The 14,566-nt window shown below is 35.0% G+C and overlaps 2 protein-coding genes across 3 annotated transcripts; one reads left to right on the top strand and one right to left on the bottom strand.

Moving 5' to 3' along the window:
• Positions 1 to 502: 502 nt before the first annotated feature.
• LOC110921139 (cysteine-rich receptor-like protein kinase 8) lies at positions 503 to 9,453 on the top strand. 2 transcript variants are annotated; one of them, XM_022165409.2, is made up of 7 exons: positions 503 to 1,361; positions 6,140 to 6,289; positions 6,446 to 6,573; positions 7,513 to 7,723; positions 8,025 to 8,262; positions 8,700 to 8,850; positions 8,998 to 9,453. In XM_022165409.2, exons 1-7 carry the CDS (start codon positions 542 to 544, stop codon positions 9,370 to 9,372), a joined length of 2,073 nt encoding a protein of 690 aa, XP_022021101.1. In that variant the 5' UTR covers positions 503 to 541; the 3' UTR covers positions 9,373 to 9,453. The 2 variants fall into 2 exon arrangements, with proteins under 2 accessions (XP_022021101.1, XP_035842447.1); XM_035986554.1 differs by lacking the exon at positions 503 to 1,361 and adding an exon at positions 6,032 to 6,053.
• A 2,770-nt stretch (positions 9,454 to 12,223) lies between these two features.
• LOC110924779 (uncharacterized mitochondrial protein AtMg00810-like) lies at positions 12,224 to 12,634 on the bottom strand. The gene has a single exon (XM_022168770.1). It carries the CDS (start codon positions 12,632 to 12,634, stop codon positions 12,224 to 12,226), a length of 411 nt encoding a protein of 136 aa, XP_022024462.1.
• Between the last annotated feature and the right edge of the window lie 1,932 nt (positions 12,635 to 14,566).

Below are 14,566 nucleotides of genomic sequence, written 5' to 3'. Positions count from 1 at the left end.
CAAAGTATTCATTTTCCTTTAGTTCTAGTTGAAGATTCAATCCAGAGATCTAGCTTTTGAAATCGGTGTTACAACTATTGATGATTGCCTTTTTAGTTGGTTCAAGTTTTTGATTTTGATTATTTTTTTAATACTTGGTTGGATAATAACACAAAACCCACGTAATGATGCATTGGTGATTTTGTATTTATAAAGTTTTGATGTCTTTGAAACATGGTATTATTGGTGATTTTGTATTTATAAAGTTTTGATGTCTTTGAAACATGGTATTATTTCCATATCTTTGGATTGATGATGCTTTTAGACTTATTTGGTTGCTATTGATTATAAAGGCAAGCACTAGGATTTAGTTACATAGTTGACCTTATTATGGTTCACAAAATGAAGTGGACCACATATTTAAGGGTTCTTTTTTAATTTCTTTGCATACCTTTCTTCTGACCCTGTCAAAAGACATGGCTTGGTGATAAAATATGAAACATCAACGTACTTAAATACATCCTACATCTCCTCCCTCATCAATAACAAAAAAAAAAAAAATATGTTCATCCTTTCAGGAAAACCCCTCTCTTTGTTGTTATCTTTTATTTCCATATTGATCAACACCACCACCTTAGCTCAATCCGATTTCCTTTACCATATCTGCGAAAACACGGCTAACTATACCACAAACAGTAGGTACCAAAGAAACCTCAACACCACCCTCTCCACCCTCCCCACCACCAACAACGGGTTCGGTTTCTACAACCTCACAACCGGCCAAGGCAATGATACGGTCAACTCCATCGCCCTTTGTCGAGGCGACGTCACCCCGGATGTCTGCCAGAGTTGTCTCAATGACTCCACTGTTAAGTTGAGACAACTCTGCCCGAACCAAAAGGAAGCAGTAGGATACTACGACAACTGTTTGTTGCAATACTCCAACCAGAACATATTGGGAAACACAAGAGTAAAGACTTATGTGTTTATGGCTAACCCCCAAAATTCGACAAATATTGATCGGTTCAATGGTGATTTGGGTCCTCTATTGAGGAAGCTGAGAGGTGATGCGTCCGCAGGCGGCCCCCTACAGAAGTTCGCCACGGATAACACGAGTGGTCCAGATTTTTCAACGATCTATGGGCTTGTGCAATGCACTCCAGACTTATCCGAGACCCAGTGTAGTGATTGTTTGGAAGATATAATCAATAGAATTGCACTATATTTTAATGGGAGAGTTGGAGGAAGAATACTTGTACCTATGTGTAATTTTAGATATGAGACATATCGGTTTTATAATCAGAGTGCTCGGGTTACTCCTCAACCACCACCACCACCATCACCAACGGTTTTACCATCATCTCCGCCAGTCTCACCACCAGGTATGCATTGTATCTTCTTTATCGGATATAAATTAAATTAGTTTACTTTGACCAGGACTAATAACGTTTTTGGCGTATACACTTATGTCATAGTCTTAGTTTGAATATTATTATTGAATTTAAATTTAAAGCATGAAGCTGGTGCTTTACACACGCAATAGGTGGGGCCTTGCCTAATTGCCTATACAACAGTTTGGTTTGAAGAAAAATATTTATTTAAACTAGCAGGGCCGTCTTCGAAAACCACAAATAAAATTTTGGCCCTGTGCGAGATAAAAATATTGGGCCCTATTCGCAAATTTTTTTGGCCCAGCAACGCCCTTCAAGAACGTAATCGGATTTTGTTAATAATTTTCTACTATAGAACAAATAACTTATCATCCATATCAAGCTTACATCTTCCACTCTTTAGAGGTATACTATATAGCCTAACTAAATCATAAAACCAAACATAAATATGTTACAACAATAAAGCAGCAATATATGGATGTTTTCTTTCATTGTCACCATTATTCATATCATCCACCGAATCATTTATATTTTTCCAAGAATATGCCATCTCCTGATTTTACCATTATTCATATCATCCACCGAATCATTTATATTTTTCCAAGAATATGCCATCTCCTGTCATAAAATCATAAATGTTCCAATTTTCCAATGTGTATTCAATAACTTATTGAAAGTTCCAAGAAAGCCAAAAAATACTCTAATTTTTGTAGCAGCTTTTCGTTTAAAAATTATGGGCGATACCTGGTTTCGAACCTGCATCTCATGTGCATCAATCAAAGCGCTCAACCATCTGAACTATAGCTACTTGTGTGTCATGAATTGATTCGTATTTAAATTAAATATAAAACAGAAATTTTTTTTTGGGCCCTATGAGACTTTGGGCCCTGTTCGGTGGCCCATCCTGCACACCCTTCGGGCCGGCCCTGTAAACTAGTATTTATTTTTTTTCAGAAAGATGATGGGGGTGTGGGCTGCACATCTTATAGTTGTATTGACTAATGACTTATCTGCTAGGCGTCAACTATCACCGTGTCTAATTAATTTGGAAACAGATTTTGAATGATAAATAGAAGTCAATAAAAGATAACATATAATAGAAAATACTCTTCAAAATTAGAAATTTATTTTATACGATAACATTGTTACTTATGACACATATCTTTTTTATTGTTTACCGTTTGATAAATACATTGTGTTTAGGTGATATTTTATTTTTTTTGTTTTGGTTGGTCTTTTTATCTTATAGGCAAAAGATCAAATATAAATAGTTTTATGGTACAAAACACACGAGATGCATTAAAAGTTATAAAAAAAGACGGTGACACTTTCGTAATTATTTAGTTGTAGAGTAATTATCAAAATTGCCCTACAAATGATTTTGTAAGGTAATTTTGATGTTGTTGGGTGTTAAATAATATGAAGAGTCTCAATCTTTATTATTTGAGCCCTTTTAATGTACTTAGTTTCCTCTATATATTGAGGGTATAGTCTCCATTTGTAATAATCCAATAATAAGAATAACCATTGTTCATTCATGGTATCGAGCCACTTGGTTGAATTTCCCTTTGCTCTCTGCCGCCACCTTCTGCCCTCCCATCCCCTCTGATCATCTTTCTTCATCCATGGCAATATGGCATCATCTTCCCACACCCCCACTTTACCCATGAATAATTTGGCTCCTATGATAACCATCAAACTTTCGACTTCAAAGTACATATATTGGCATAAGCAAATCTTACCTCTTCTCTCCTATCAACATCTCTTACCTCATGGGTCACAAACCATGCCTCCACAGTGGCAAAGAAGATATAAATCCTGAATATACTACTTCAATGCAAGAAGAACATCAAGCTATAATCATTCTCAATGCCACATTAACTGAAGAAGCCTTGGCTGTTACTGTCGATTCGTCATCGGCCCGGGACATTTGGGTTGCTCTCGAGGCGGCCTTTTGTAATACCTTAGTGGAACGGGTACAAAACTTGCGTGACAATTTACGTGCTCTCAAAAAAGGAGATAAAATGTGGCTGATTTTGGTCGTGAATTCAAATCCATTTGTGATCAATTGCACGCGATTGGGCATCCGGTTGACTCAATGGATCAACTCCATTGGTTTCTTTGTGGCCTTGGCAAATCATTTGAATGCTTCTCTACAACTATTTGATCTTATCGCCCAACACCAAGTTTTGTGGATCTTTTATCCAGCGCGGAGAGTCATGAACTCTTTGTGAAAAATTTGAGTTCCAAATCGTCACCACCTACGGTGGCTTTTACTGCCCAAACCCATCGACCACAGCAGGCCCGCTGGGTAGCCCATTCGTCGCACCCCTTATCCTCAAAACAGGCCATATCAGCGTCCATTTAATCACAGGCCCAAGCGGCCCAATAGACCTACTTATGGTCAGACTTTTGGTCAGCCTTCTCGTGGCAATTTTGGTCAGCCCTTTTCTCATGATAACCGTCCTCCCACATGCCACCTATGTCTAAAAACTGGGCCTTCTGCGTCTCAGTATTGGCATCTTGCCTCGTTCGCGACATCAGCTTCAACCATTGTTCATTCATTGAGTAATTTTGTAAAATGACCTTATAGGGTAATTTTGATTTTATAGCGTAATTTTGTAGAGTATGATATTACTCTACAAATGATCTTTTAGGCAGTGGCGGATCTAGAAAATCCGCCAAGCCGTAACGTTTTATAAATAAGCCGTAACGAAATCGAAAAAACCTCAAATTTTTCCAAAGTATACACTAATTTTTCCAAATTTTTCCGCGCCAAGCCGTAGCGGGCGTTGCCCCCCGGCATAAGGTAGCTCCGCCCCTGCTTTTAGGGTAATTTTATCTTGTAGGGTAATTTTGATCTTGTAGACTAATTTTGTAGAGCATTATAATTAGTTTATGAATGATCTTGTAAGGTAGTTTTAATCTTATAGGGTAATTTTAATCTTCTCGGTAATTTTTTTGAGTTTCATAATTACTCTATAAATGATTTTGTAGGTTAATTTTGATTTTGTAGTGTAATTTTGATCCTGTACAGTAATTACGAGTAAAATAATTAAGAAAATGCCACCGCGTTTTTTTAACTTTTCATGTCTTTCGTACGTTTTGTACAATAAGTCTATTTGTACATGATCTTTACCCTTATCACGTATTCAAATAAATAATATATATTTTATAAAATTAATACACCAACCTATTAGAGCCTTCTATCGCCCGTTTGGTAAATGAGCTTATATGTGTTGTGTTTAATTACATGTTTTTGAGTTAAGTTTGGTATATCAGACACACACAAAAAAATATGTAGATTGCATCCGAGTTTGTCAATCCATCTCCCAACATGACATGATTGTCGCGTATTGACTTGTATAATTATCACACCAAACTGACACGATTATCACCATACATGGGACTCAATGGTTGGATATCGGCTTGTAGTTGGTACCATGTTTATTATCTGACTATACGTAACACACACGGGTTAACATTTTTTTTTTTTGAATGGAAACTTTCATTAGAACAAAAACGCCGCCAGCCCAAAACCGGGCAACCCAGACAACAAAACAAGAGATTACATAATTACAAATTTACACCAATCAACCCAAGAAATATCCTTATGTTTCGAGCGAGTACCACAAAAAACCCAACGCCTTCACCTGACTGATGATGTTATCAATTTTAATCCTCTTATTTGAGAATAAAAGATCGTTCCTGGCCTTCCATATACTCCAACACCCGATCGTAACCAAATCCTTGAATGAAATCCTACTTCCGTTGTGACAACCTCGTCATCACATTAATGTTCAGAAGGTCTTTAAAGGAGAAAACGAAAATGTTTGGGATATTACACAAGGGTTAACATGGGAAGTCACTTTTAGGAATACATGAATCTAAAAAGCAAATACTCATGATTGGTGTATAATTTAGTATCGATAGTCAATTTTTTTACAGCCCACATAAAAAACATAAACTTGAATCTATTTTGTGTTCATATAATAAATAAGATTTGTATATTTATAACTGTGTAGACAAACTGTCTTCCACGATTACTCGAATATAAAAAACCGATTACTCGAATTTGATTTGTATATCGTTATAACTGTGTAGACAAACTGTCTTCCACGATACTCCACATAGCAACCTCTCTCGTCATCCAAGCCTTTGATAACCTTCTCCAACTTCTAACCTTGATCTCCAGGCTACCATCTTCAAACATTATCGACGCCCCCCACCAATTGACTTTCCTAAAAAAAAACCGATCAGAACTATTTCCAACAACTACAACCCCAACAATCGACTTTCCTAAACAATCTTTGTAGATTCAAATAAAAGCCCATAATACTTTACCATCAAACTCTTGTGGTCATAATTTGATTGACTAGCCTAGAGATTGGCATCACATACAGAAAATAGATACTTTTTGTTAAAAATTAACAAGTTCACTTTTTAATGTTGGATTTTGATTGTTGATTAGTCATTGAGTCTGCTCTTTAGAATCAATAGTAGTATGACAGTTTGACTGTTTTAGGAAAACATTACTTGATTTGTTTAGGGATAACATTAACTACACGATCCATTTGGAGTTCAGTTTACAAATATTACAAGAAAAGGCTGAAATGATTGGCCTCAGGTCGAAGACATAGGTGCAGATATGTATAAAATCGATCTAAAACGAAATCTTAAAAGGTTTCTTCATTGATTGTCTATTAATCATACATTTATATGAAATTGGGTATAGTATTGTTAAGTGAACATTTTTTTTGTTTTTGCAGGCAAAAAAAGTAACACTACAAGAACTGTGGTAATCATAACTGTTATTGTGATAGTCGCTGTCATTATAGTAATCGCTTCACTTTGTATCATTATGAGATCCAGGAAGAAGAAAAGGCAAGCGATACCTCAAGCAGTTGAAAGTATTCATAGTAAGTTCTAAGTTTGCAACATAGAATTCATAGCTGGGACATAAGTTTTAAGTTGCATTTTCCTATCAAACATCACACCACTTGTTTATGTTTTTTTTTGCTATTTTATTAATCACAACGAGCTACAACAACTTCTAACTCCGTTTTTTCTAATAGCTGAAACGGCTATGGATATTAGGACAGAAGAATCTTTGCAGTACGACTTTAGTATAGTGAAAGCAGCAACAAATGACTTCTCAGAAGAAAATAAGCTTGGACGAGGTGGTTTTGGAACGGTTTACATGGTATGAACCTATCCATCTTTTGTTATTATCATTGTGTGTACATTAATTGGATGTACATTTTTCTACTATCTTTTGAAAAAACACTTAAAAATTAAGCTTGTTACACTTATTGATATGATCGAGATGGTTAATTTATAACAATACTAACATTTATAACGTAGAAGAGAATATCCGTGACCACATATTGAAAAAAAATGTATGTACTAAAAAAATCAAATATATGCTTCCAATAAATGTGTAGGCATAAGTTGTATGTTTGTAAAATCTTACTAATCTTATTTTTTTACATATATGAACACATAAATTCCTAGGTTATTTTATATCTTTTGCTGCTTATAAGTGTAACTATCTTATACACTTGTATACAACTACAACAACCGTACCCAATAAATCTTAGAAATAACAAAGCTATTAGTAGGATCTAAGTAGGTTGAGATCTAAGCTGCCCAGTAAATCTTAGAAATAGGAAAGCTATTTGTAGGATCTAAGTAGGTTGAGATCTAAGCAAGTCTTACCTCTATTATATCCCTGCAACTAGAAAGACCGCTTTCACAGTGACCTCCGGCTTCAAAACAAATAGTATACAGACAACTACCAAATAGTTAAAAAAGGGTGGAAGAGTAACTATTATAAAAAGATATAAATAAAACCTCATTAGACAACTCATAGACTTATTTGTGGGAAGACAGTAACATGTGAAGACCCTATAAAGTGTTGGGAAATCTACACTACAAAAAAAAGCTAAAACATAATTGTATCCTCCCCTATAAGTAAGTGAACAATCGTATACACATGTATACATACGCTATAAAAATGGGATTTTATACGTTTGTTAAAAGCATGTACAAACAAGAGTGTGGAAGTAAGATATTTGTTATACGTTTTAAGAATTTCAATAAGAATTAAGAAATGGTTTATATGCTATCATATGATATTTAGGGTACACTTGGAGAAGGAAACCAAATAGCAGTGAAGAGGCTAGCATGGGATTCTGGACAAGGTGATGTAGAATTTAAAAATGAGGTTTTGCTAGTAGCAAAACTTCAGCATCGTAATTTAGTCCGGCTGCTAGGATTCAGCATAGAAGGTAGTGAACGCCTTCTCATTTATGAGTTCATGCCAAATGCAAGTCTTGATCAATTTATATTTGGTAAGTCCTCAATAGCACACATCATTTTGAATTCACAATTTTCATCACATAAACAAAGTAAACTTAACAACTAAATAGTAGATAAATGTTGCGTATTGTATTATACCATTGGAAGTTCTTAAACAATATTCTCTTTTCGGGTTCATAAACAAAATCCTTTGTATAATGTTACTTATAACATCACAACAATGCATGGCACTTAGTAAAAAAAAACGCTATGCGTGATTAGATTAACATGGATAACAAATGATGTTTCATTTTAGTGATATTGCTAATGATATCCAATAAATGTTGTTTGTAGATCCAACTAAACGTACTATTCTTGATTGGGAAAAGCGCTATAATATCATCAAAGGAATTGCGAAGGGGCTACTATACCTTCATGAAGATTCCCGTCTAAGAATAATTCATCGTGATATGAAGGCAAGTAATGTTCTGCTAGATGCACAAATGACCCCTAAAATTGCTGATTTTGGTATGGCAAGGTTGTTTAAAACTGAGGAAACCCAAGGAGACACTAGCCGAATTGTTGGAACCTAGTAAGTACACTTCCTTCAAATAAAATTTCCTCTTGGAACATTACTACTTTCTAGAGTTGTTTTACTTCCAACTCATGGACCACTAGACCCTGTGTTTAGCATATACTACTACAAAATCAATCATTCATTTATTCATTTTCCCTGAAAAGTAGCTACAAAATTAATATCCTAATGTGGCCTTTCTTAAAAATAGTAATGAACATGGCATGTTTTCATTGAGCTTTCAAAGTTGCATTTTTTCACCTTCCCGGTACCAATAGTAAGGACTGCCACATAACATATTACATTGCCCAGTTATGCCTTATGAGGATTTCTTCATGACTATCAACTTTCTTGTACTTATAAAAAAATCAATATATAGAAGATATGTAAGTGCGTGTTTGAGTATGTGTTGCATTGAAGTAAATGACTAACAATTTTCTGTTGCATTGTTATAGTGGTTATATGGCACCTGAATATGCCATGCATGGACAATACTCAGTCAAGTCAGACGTCTTTAGCTATGGAGTGTTAGTACTAGAGATGGTAACAGGTCAAAAGAACCAATGTTTTCAGAATGGAGAGAGTGTAGAAGATCTTCTTAGCTTTGTAAGTATACTTCACTTTTACGAAGTTTGAATAATATATACACCATTGGATCAAAAAAAAAACAAATTGTTAATATCATCAACTAAAAGTTCTACTTTTTCTTTAGTGGTATAAGAATCATAAAAACAAATTGTTAATATCTTTTAGGCATGGAAAAGTTGGAGGAATGGGACAGCCTCAGATATAATAGATCCAACATTGAAGGCTGGATCAAGTTCATTGCGTGACATCATCAGAAGTATCCATATTGGTTTATTATGTGTTCAAGAAAATGTTATTGATCGTCCAACCATGGCTTCAGTTGTTCTTATGCTTAATAGCTTCTCTATTACGCTTCCTGTACCATCACAACCTGCATTTTTCGTGCGTAGTAACATTGATCCTGAAATGCCACTTCTGCATGAGTACAGCTCTTCCACAGGGAGCAATGGTTTTGAAAAACCTAAAATATCAAAATCTAAATCAAGATCATCTCAGTATTCCTTAAATGAAGTTTCAATGTCAGATTTTGTTCCTAGATAGGCATCCAAAATGCATTATTTTTTTTATTTCGAATTGCAAAGTTCAACATAAATTAAAATCCTTATCCTGCATTGTTATAAATATTTTGCATTGTCATAAGTAAGTAAATAGAACTATTTGTGCATGCTAATATAAATATTGTTAAGATAAAATCACTATTCGCTTCCTCATTAGATTTATTCTAATTAAGAACATCTCAATATTCAAAATATATAAGTAAAAACTATACATTATGTATATTTATATCAAACTTCATAAAGTAGGCATGGTTTTAAATTTTAATAAATGAATTTGGAATTTGTATCGGGTACTTCAAACAACAAAATATAATTTATCTAATGTTTCTATATATTAAGCTACGCATTAACTATTTCCACAATGCTCCTCTTTCAAGCATATACAATTCTTCCTTCTCCTAACACGTCAAACACTAATAAGTTGTTGGTGACCCTTTAATGTATTTGGTTTTCTCTATCACTATTACTTTAGCGACATCAAGGTGTGTCAGTTTATACATATGCTACAGCGAAAATCATTGATATATATCACACTTAATTTTACTAATTCCTGGTGTGAGAATTCATGATCATATAAAGCATGTAGAAGTTCACTTGCACCTAGGCCAGATAAGGGGATATTTATTGTAAATTTATACCCTCCTAACCTTGTGAATATAGGTGACTTTGTACTCACTATCCAACTTCTTCAATTTAGTATCCTACAACTCTCTCCATCACCAGAAAATAATATGTTCATCCCAGGAAAACTGCTCTTATGGTTGTTATCTTTTATTCACCTATATTTAATCAATGCCACAACGACTTCGGTTTATTTAATTTCTCCACTGGCCAAGGCAATAAGGCAGTCAACTCAATCGCTTTTTGTTGAGGTCATGTCAATCTGGATACCTGTCGAAGTTTCCTTGTAACTCTTTTGTTAACATGTGACAACTCTACCCTAACCAAAAGGTAGCTGTAGGATACTACAATTGTTCCTAACCATACGTCGTTCAAAAAAAAAAATACTACAACTGTGTTGTTTAATATTCCAAATAGAATATATTGGGCAAGCAGATTAATTCATTTAAGTGGGTTGAAATCATGACTAATATGTAATGTGATGAGTCAAAAAGTTAATTGGGCCAACAAGACTGGACTTCATGCGTCAACAAGCAAGTCGGTGAATAAAAATGAAAAAGGCATCGAGTAAGAGAATTTAGGGGGTTTTGTTTTTAAGTACGACAATACGCAAAGGGGCAGCTGCTTAGGGCACGATCTTCGAGAATGAAACAAGACGAAAAGAAAGGAGAGTTTATTTATTTGTTTTATAACTAGTAAATTTCTTGCGTGTTGTGGCGGCGTCGAAACGTAAAGTAACTGAAATTTATATCGTCTAATGGAAACGTACTGTGTGGGACCCGACTCGTTTTTTCAAATAAACTTTACATAAAACATAGATCAACTAAAAGTATATAAAAATAAGCACCAAATGCAATATATTTGACCCACCTTATTTAGGAAAGAAATTTACATCGAGAAGAAAACCAACCTAATATATACCGACACGTACATAAAAATAAACACCTAAGAATTAATGGTTTTCTTAAGTTAAATAGTGGTACGATGTGTTGGGGAAGCGGCGAAACGTAACGTAGCTCAAATTTATACTATCAAATTATATTTGACCTAACTCTTTTTCAAGCAAAATTAATTTCAAAACGTAGAGTAACTGAAAACATACAGTAAAAGAAGAACGAAGACGTATTACATTTGACTATTCATATTGAAACGTAAATCAACTTGAATTTATACCAACACATACATAAAACTAACCACGTAAAACTTGATTTCAAATCTTTAAAAAGTTGAAGGGGTGCAAGTGTGAATGTTGAAAGTTGAGGGATAATGGTACAAAAAAACAGACACCAACAGAAAAAACACCAACAAATCAATACGATGTTACTTTGTATTGTAGGTATATATATAGGGGTGTTTAAGATCAACCGGATATCCAAAAAATTCGAATAGTGAAGATTAATATCCAAACCCGTATCCAAAATTAAAAAATACAAAAAAAATCGTTTTGTGCATAGATTAAAATTCAAAGTAGATTTGATTATACAAATTTCCAACATTGAGAAAAAAAACCAGAAAAAAACAATTATAAATCCACATTCAAATCAGATTATTTACTATTTTTACTATTCTTTCCTATATTAAAACTAAACATAGTACTTGTATCATATGTATATTTACTATTTATTTTTAGTTTTCGGATATCGGATAATCCGATTATATGATTTTTTTTAGAAATTCATATCTGAATCCGAAAATCCGGATTATCCGGTTCTCGAATATCTGAATTTTCGGTTATCCAAAGTATCGGATATTTCGGATATTTCGGATATGAATTTTCGGATATATTTCGGATCCAAATTTTTAAAACCCTAAGGTATATATAATTATAGTGAAGAAGCGTGTAGTGACATTATTCGATTTCAATATTATTATGAGTGGTTGTTGATGCATAATGTCTGCTGCCTACGTCATCAAGTCGTGTCATGAAATAGGACTAAAATGTTAGATTATTTCATGTTTTTATTTTGTATTGTACTTTCGTACGGAAGTAGTTAGTTCGTGCGAAGGAAGTCGATTCGCACAGATGTAACTCTAGTTCGCACGAATGAAGATGCTCTAGTCCATACGAATATAATGATGTTTAGTTTGTACGAAAGTAGTGATTCTCTAGTCCGCACGAAGATGAAACACATGTATAAATAGTCGTGTGGACGGAATGTTTGCAAGGAATGTGTGTAACTGACGGTAAAACTGGCATCCAACTGATGTGGACTTCATGTCCCTACCTGCACCTCCAAAGTTACTGTCAGAGAAAGCGCATAAATCAAAAGGAGTCTCCTTTCGACACAAAAGTCCAAGCCAAGTTTAGGGGCAGCCTGATAACGTGCACATTGACACATAGCAAACATAATGTCTGGTCTACTGGCCGTCAAATACATCAACGAGCCAATCATCGACCGATACAATGTCTCGTCAACAGCTTCTCCCTCCAGATCTTCGGTCATCATTGGTCTTTCTGCCATAGGAGTATTTGCAGGTTTTGCATCCTGATGCTTGAACTTTGAAATGATGTCGTCAACATATTTTCCTTGATGAATTAGGATTCCCTTGGAGTCTTGACGAACTTGCAAACCCAAAAAGAAGTTCATTTCTCCTAGCACGCTCATTTCAAACTGCATCTTCATGACTTATTCGAACTCCTTGCATAGTGCGTCACTAGTGGATCCAAAGATGATGTTGTCCACATAGATTTGCACTAATATTTGACCATCGCCCACCTTGCAAATGAACAGAGCCTGATCTATGATTCCACGAGTGTATCCATTTGCGAGCATGTGCTTAGTCAGAGTAGCGTACCATGCACAAGGAGCTTGATGCAACCTATACAAGGCTTTGTCAAGCTTATAAACATGAGCTGGATACCGCGGATCAACGAAACTGGGAGGTCGCGACACATAAATCTCTCCCTTCACTTTGCCATAAAGGAACACCGTATTAACATCCATGATGGACCTTGAACCCCATAAATGATGCATAGGCTAGAAAGATTCGAATTGCTTCCAATCTGGCCATAAGAGCATACACTTCATCGTAGTCAAGGCCTTCAATCTGGTTGAACCCTTGAATGACCAATCTTGCTTTATTTCGAATGACCACTCCGCTATCATCTCGTTTGTTTTGATAAACCCATCGTGTTCCGAGTGATTTCTTTCTAGCAGGAAATCTAACCAATTTCCATACTTGCAATTTTTCGAACTGGTTCAACTCATCCTCCATGGCGTCTACCCAGCTAGGTTCTTGAAGAGCCACAGAGGTTGTCTTAGGCTCGATTTGAGAGATCAAATGTCACACCCCGACCTGCAGCGGAAAGGTACGGGGCATGATGATTGCCCATAGCTCATGACGACTAATTATTGTTTCAATATTTAAAGCATATCTATCTAAATAGTCACATAACATATAATAATCAAAATTGTTTATACATTGTTCAAAACAAACATATCAAGATTTCAATTTAATTTCCTAAGGCTAATGCTACGTGTCCATATCACATATCACTTGATCATCAACTTTGAAAACCTGCACCACGTTAGAAAAATATATTTTTGGGTCAACAAATATGTTGGTGAATAATTTTCTCCGTTTTATAGAAAACAGTTTTATATTTATTTCTTTAAAAAAATATTTTTAACATGCACCTCAAGGTTAGTATGTAAATGGTCTCATATCATCAACATAGTCAACATATCCATAAATCCAAATTTACCAAACAAGAATACACAATCAAATAACAACACAAACAATCAAAATAAATAGACTCCTGATAATAGCGTGCATTAGGCTCAAGCCCCGAGGAGCGAGTCTAATACTGTTGGCAATACTAGGCTACAACCCATGGCCGTGGGGAACCTAGTCAGTCGTGGATCCACTAGACACAATAGCATGCAATAGACTTAACATCAGATAACATATAGAATAATAAAATACACATAAGACGTTCACATAATAACACTTGATCATAGCATGTTAAGTAAATCGAAAAGTGTAACCTGATGCACCCCAAATTTGAAAAGTTAAAAAGGAGAAAGTGGAAGAGATTACTCACAGGTTGCAAAGAGTTAATCCACGAGAATTATCGCACGAGTACATGAGGTATAACAATTGACTAAATCACCCTAGAATAAATATAACCAAGATTCTAAATAACGAAATACTTGAACGAATATACTAATTTTAGAAAATTGGGTTCTCCTGTTTAGGGACCTTAAATTATAGAAAATAATTATTTGACAAAACAACCAAACCAATATAATCTATAATATATTAAAAAGGTGAAGTGATGGATAAAGATGTAATTTTACCACTTATACAAGTTGTTCAACAAGATGTACAAAAGAGTTTAAGCCATACAATGGGAACTCAACAGCCATTTTAAGACGCCAAGTGGGGCAATTTAGACAATTTCTCCTTCTCTCTGATGAGCAATCAATTCCCTAAACCTCCTCTTCAATGTGGCCGATCATTTCCATCCGACCCCTGATAAGAAGTAACGGAAAAAGATGCTTTATATGCGGTTCCACAAAAACGATGGAAGGGCGACGGGTCTCGCAGCGGCT

This window comes from Helianthus annuus, chromosome 17, assembly GCF_002127325.2.
Source record: "Helianthus annuus cultivar XRQ/B chromosome 17, HanXRQr2.0-SUNRISE, whole genome shotgun sequence".
Classification (NCBI taxonomy): Eukaryota; Viridiplantae; Streptophyta; class Magnoliopsida; order Asterales; family Asteraceae; genus Helianthus; species Helianthus annuus.
Note: the sequence above shows the minus strand (reverse complement) of the source record. Positions and strands in the feature narration are given on the sequence as shown.

Coding starts and splice junctions, on each gene's coding strand:
- LOC110921139 (XM_022165409.2), top strand. CDS start 542: ATGTTCATCCTTTCAGGAAAACCCCTCTCTTTGTTGTTATCTTTTATT. Junction 6,574..7,512: donor GTTTTGGAACGGTTTACATG/GTATGAACCTAT, acceptor TATGATATTTAG/GGTACACTTGGAGAAGGAAA. Junction 8,851..8,997: donor TAGAAGATCTTCTTAGCTTT/GTAAGTATACTT, acceptor AATATCTTTTAG/GCATGGAAAAGTTGGAGGAA.
- LOC110924779 (XM_022168770.1), bottom strand. CDS start 12,634: ATGAAGATGCAGTTTGAAATGAGCGTGCTAGGAGAAATGAACTTCTTT.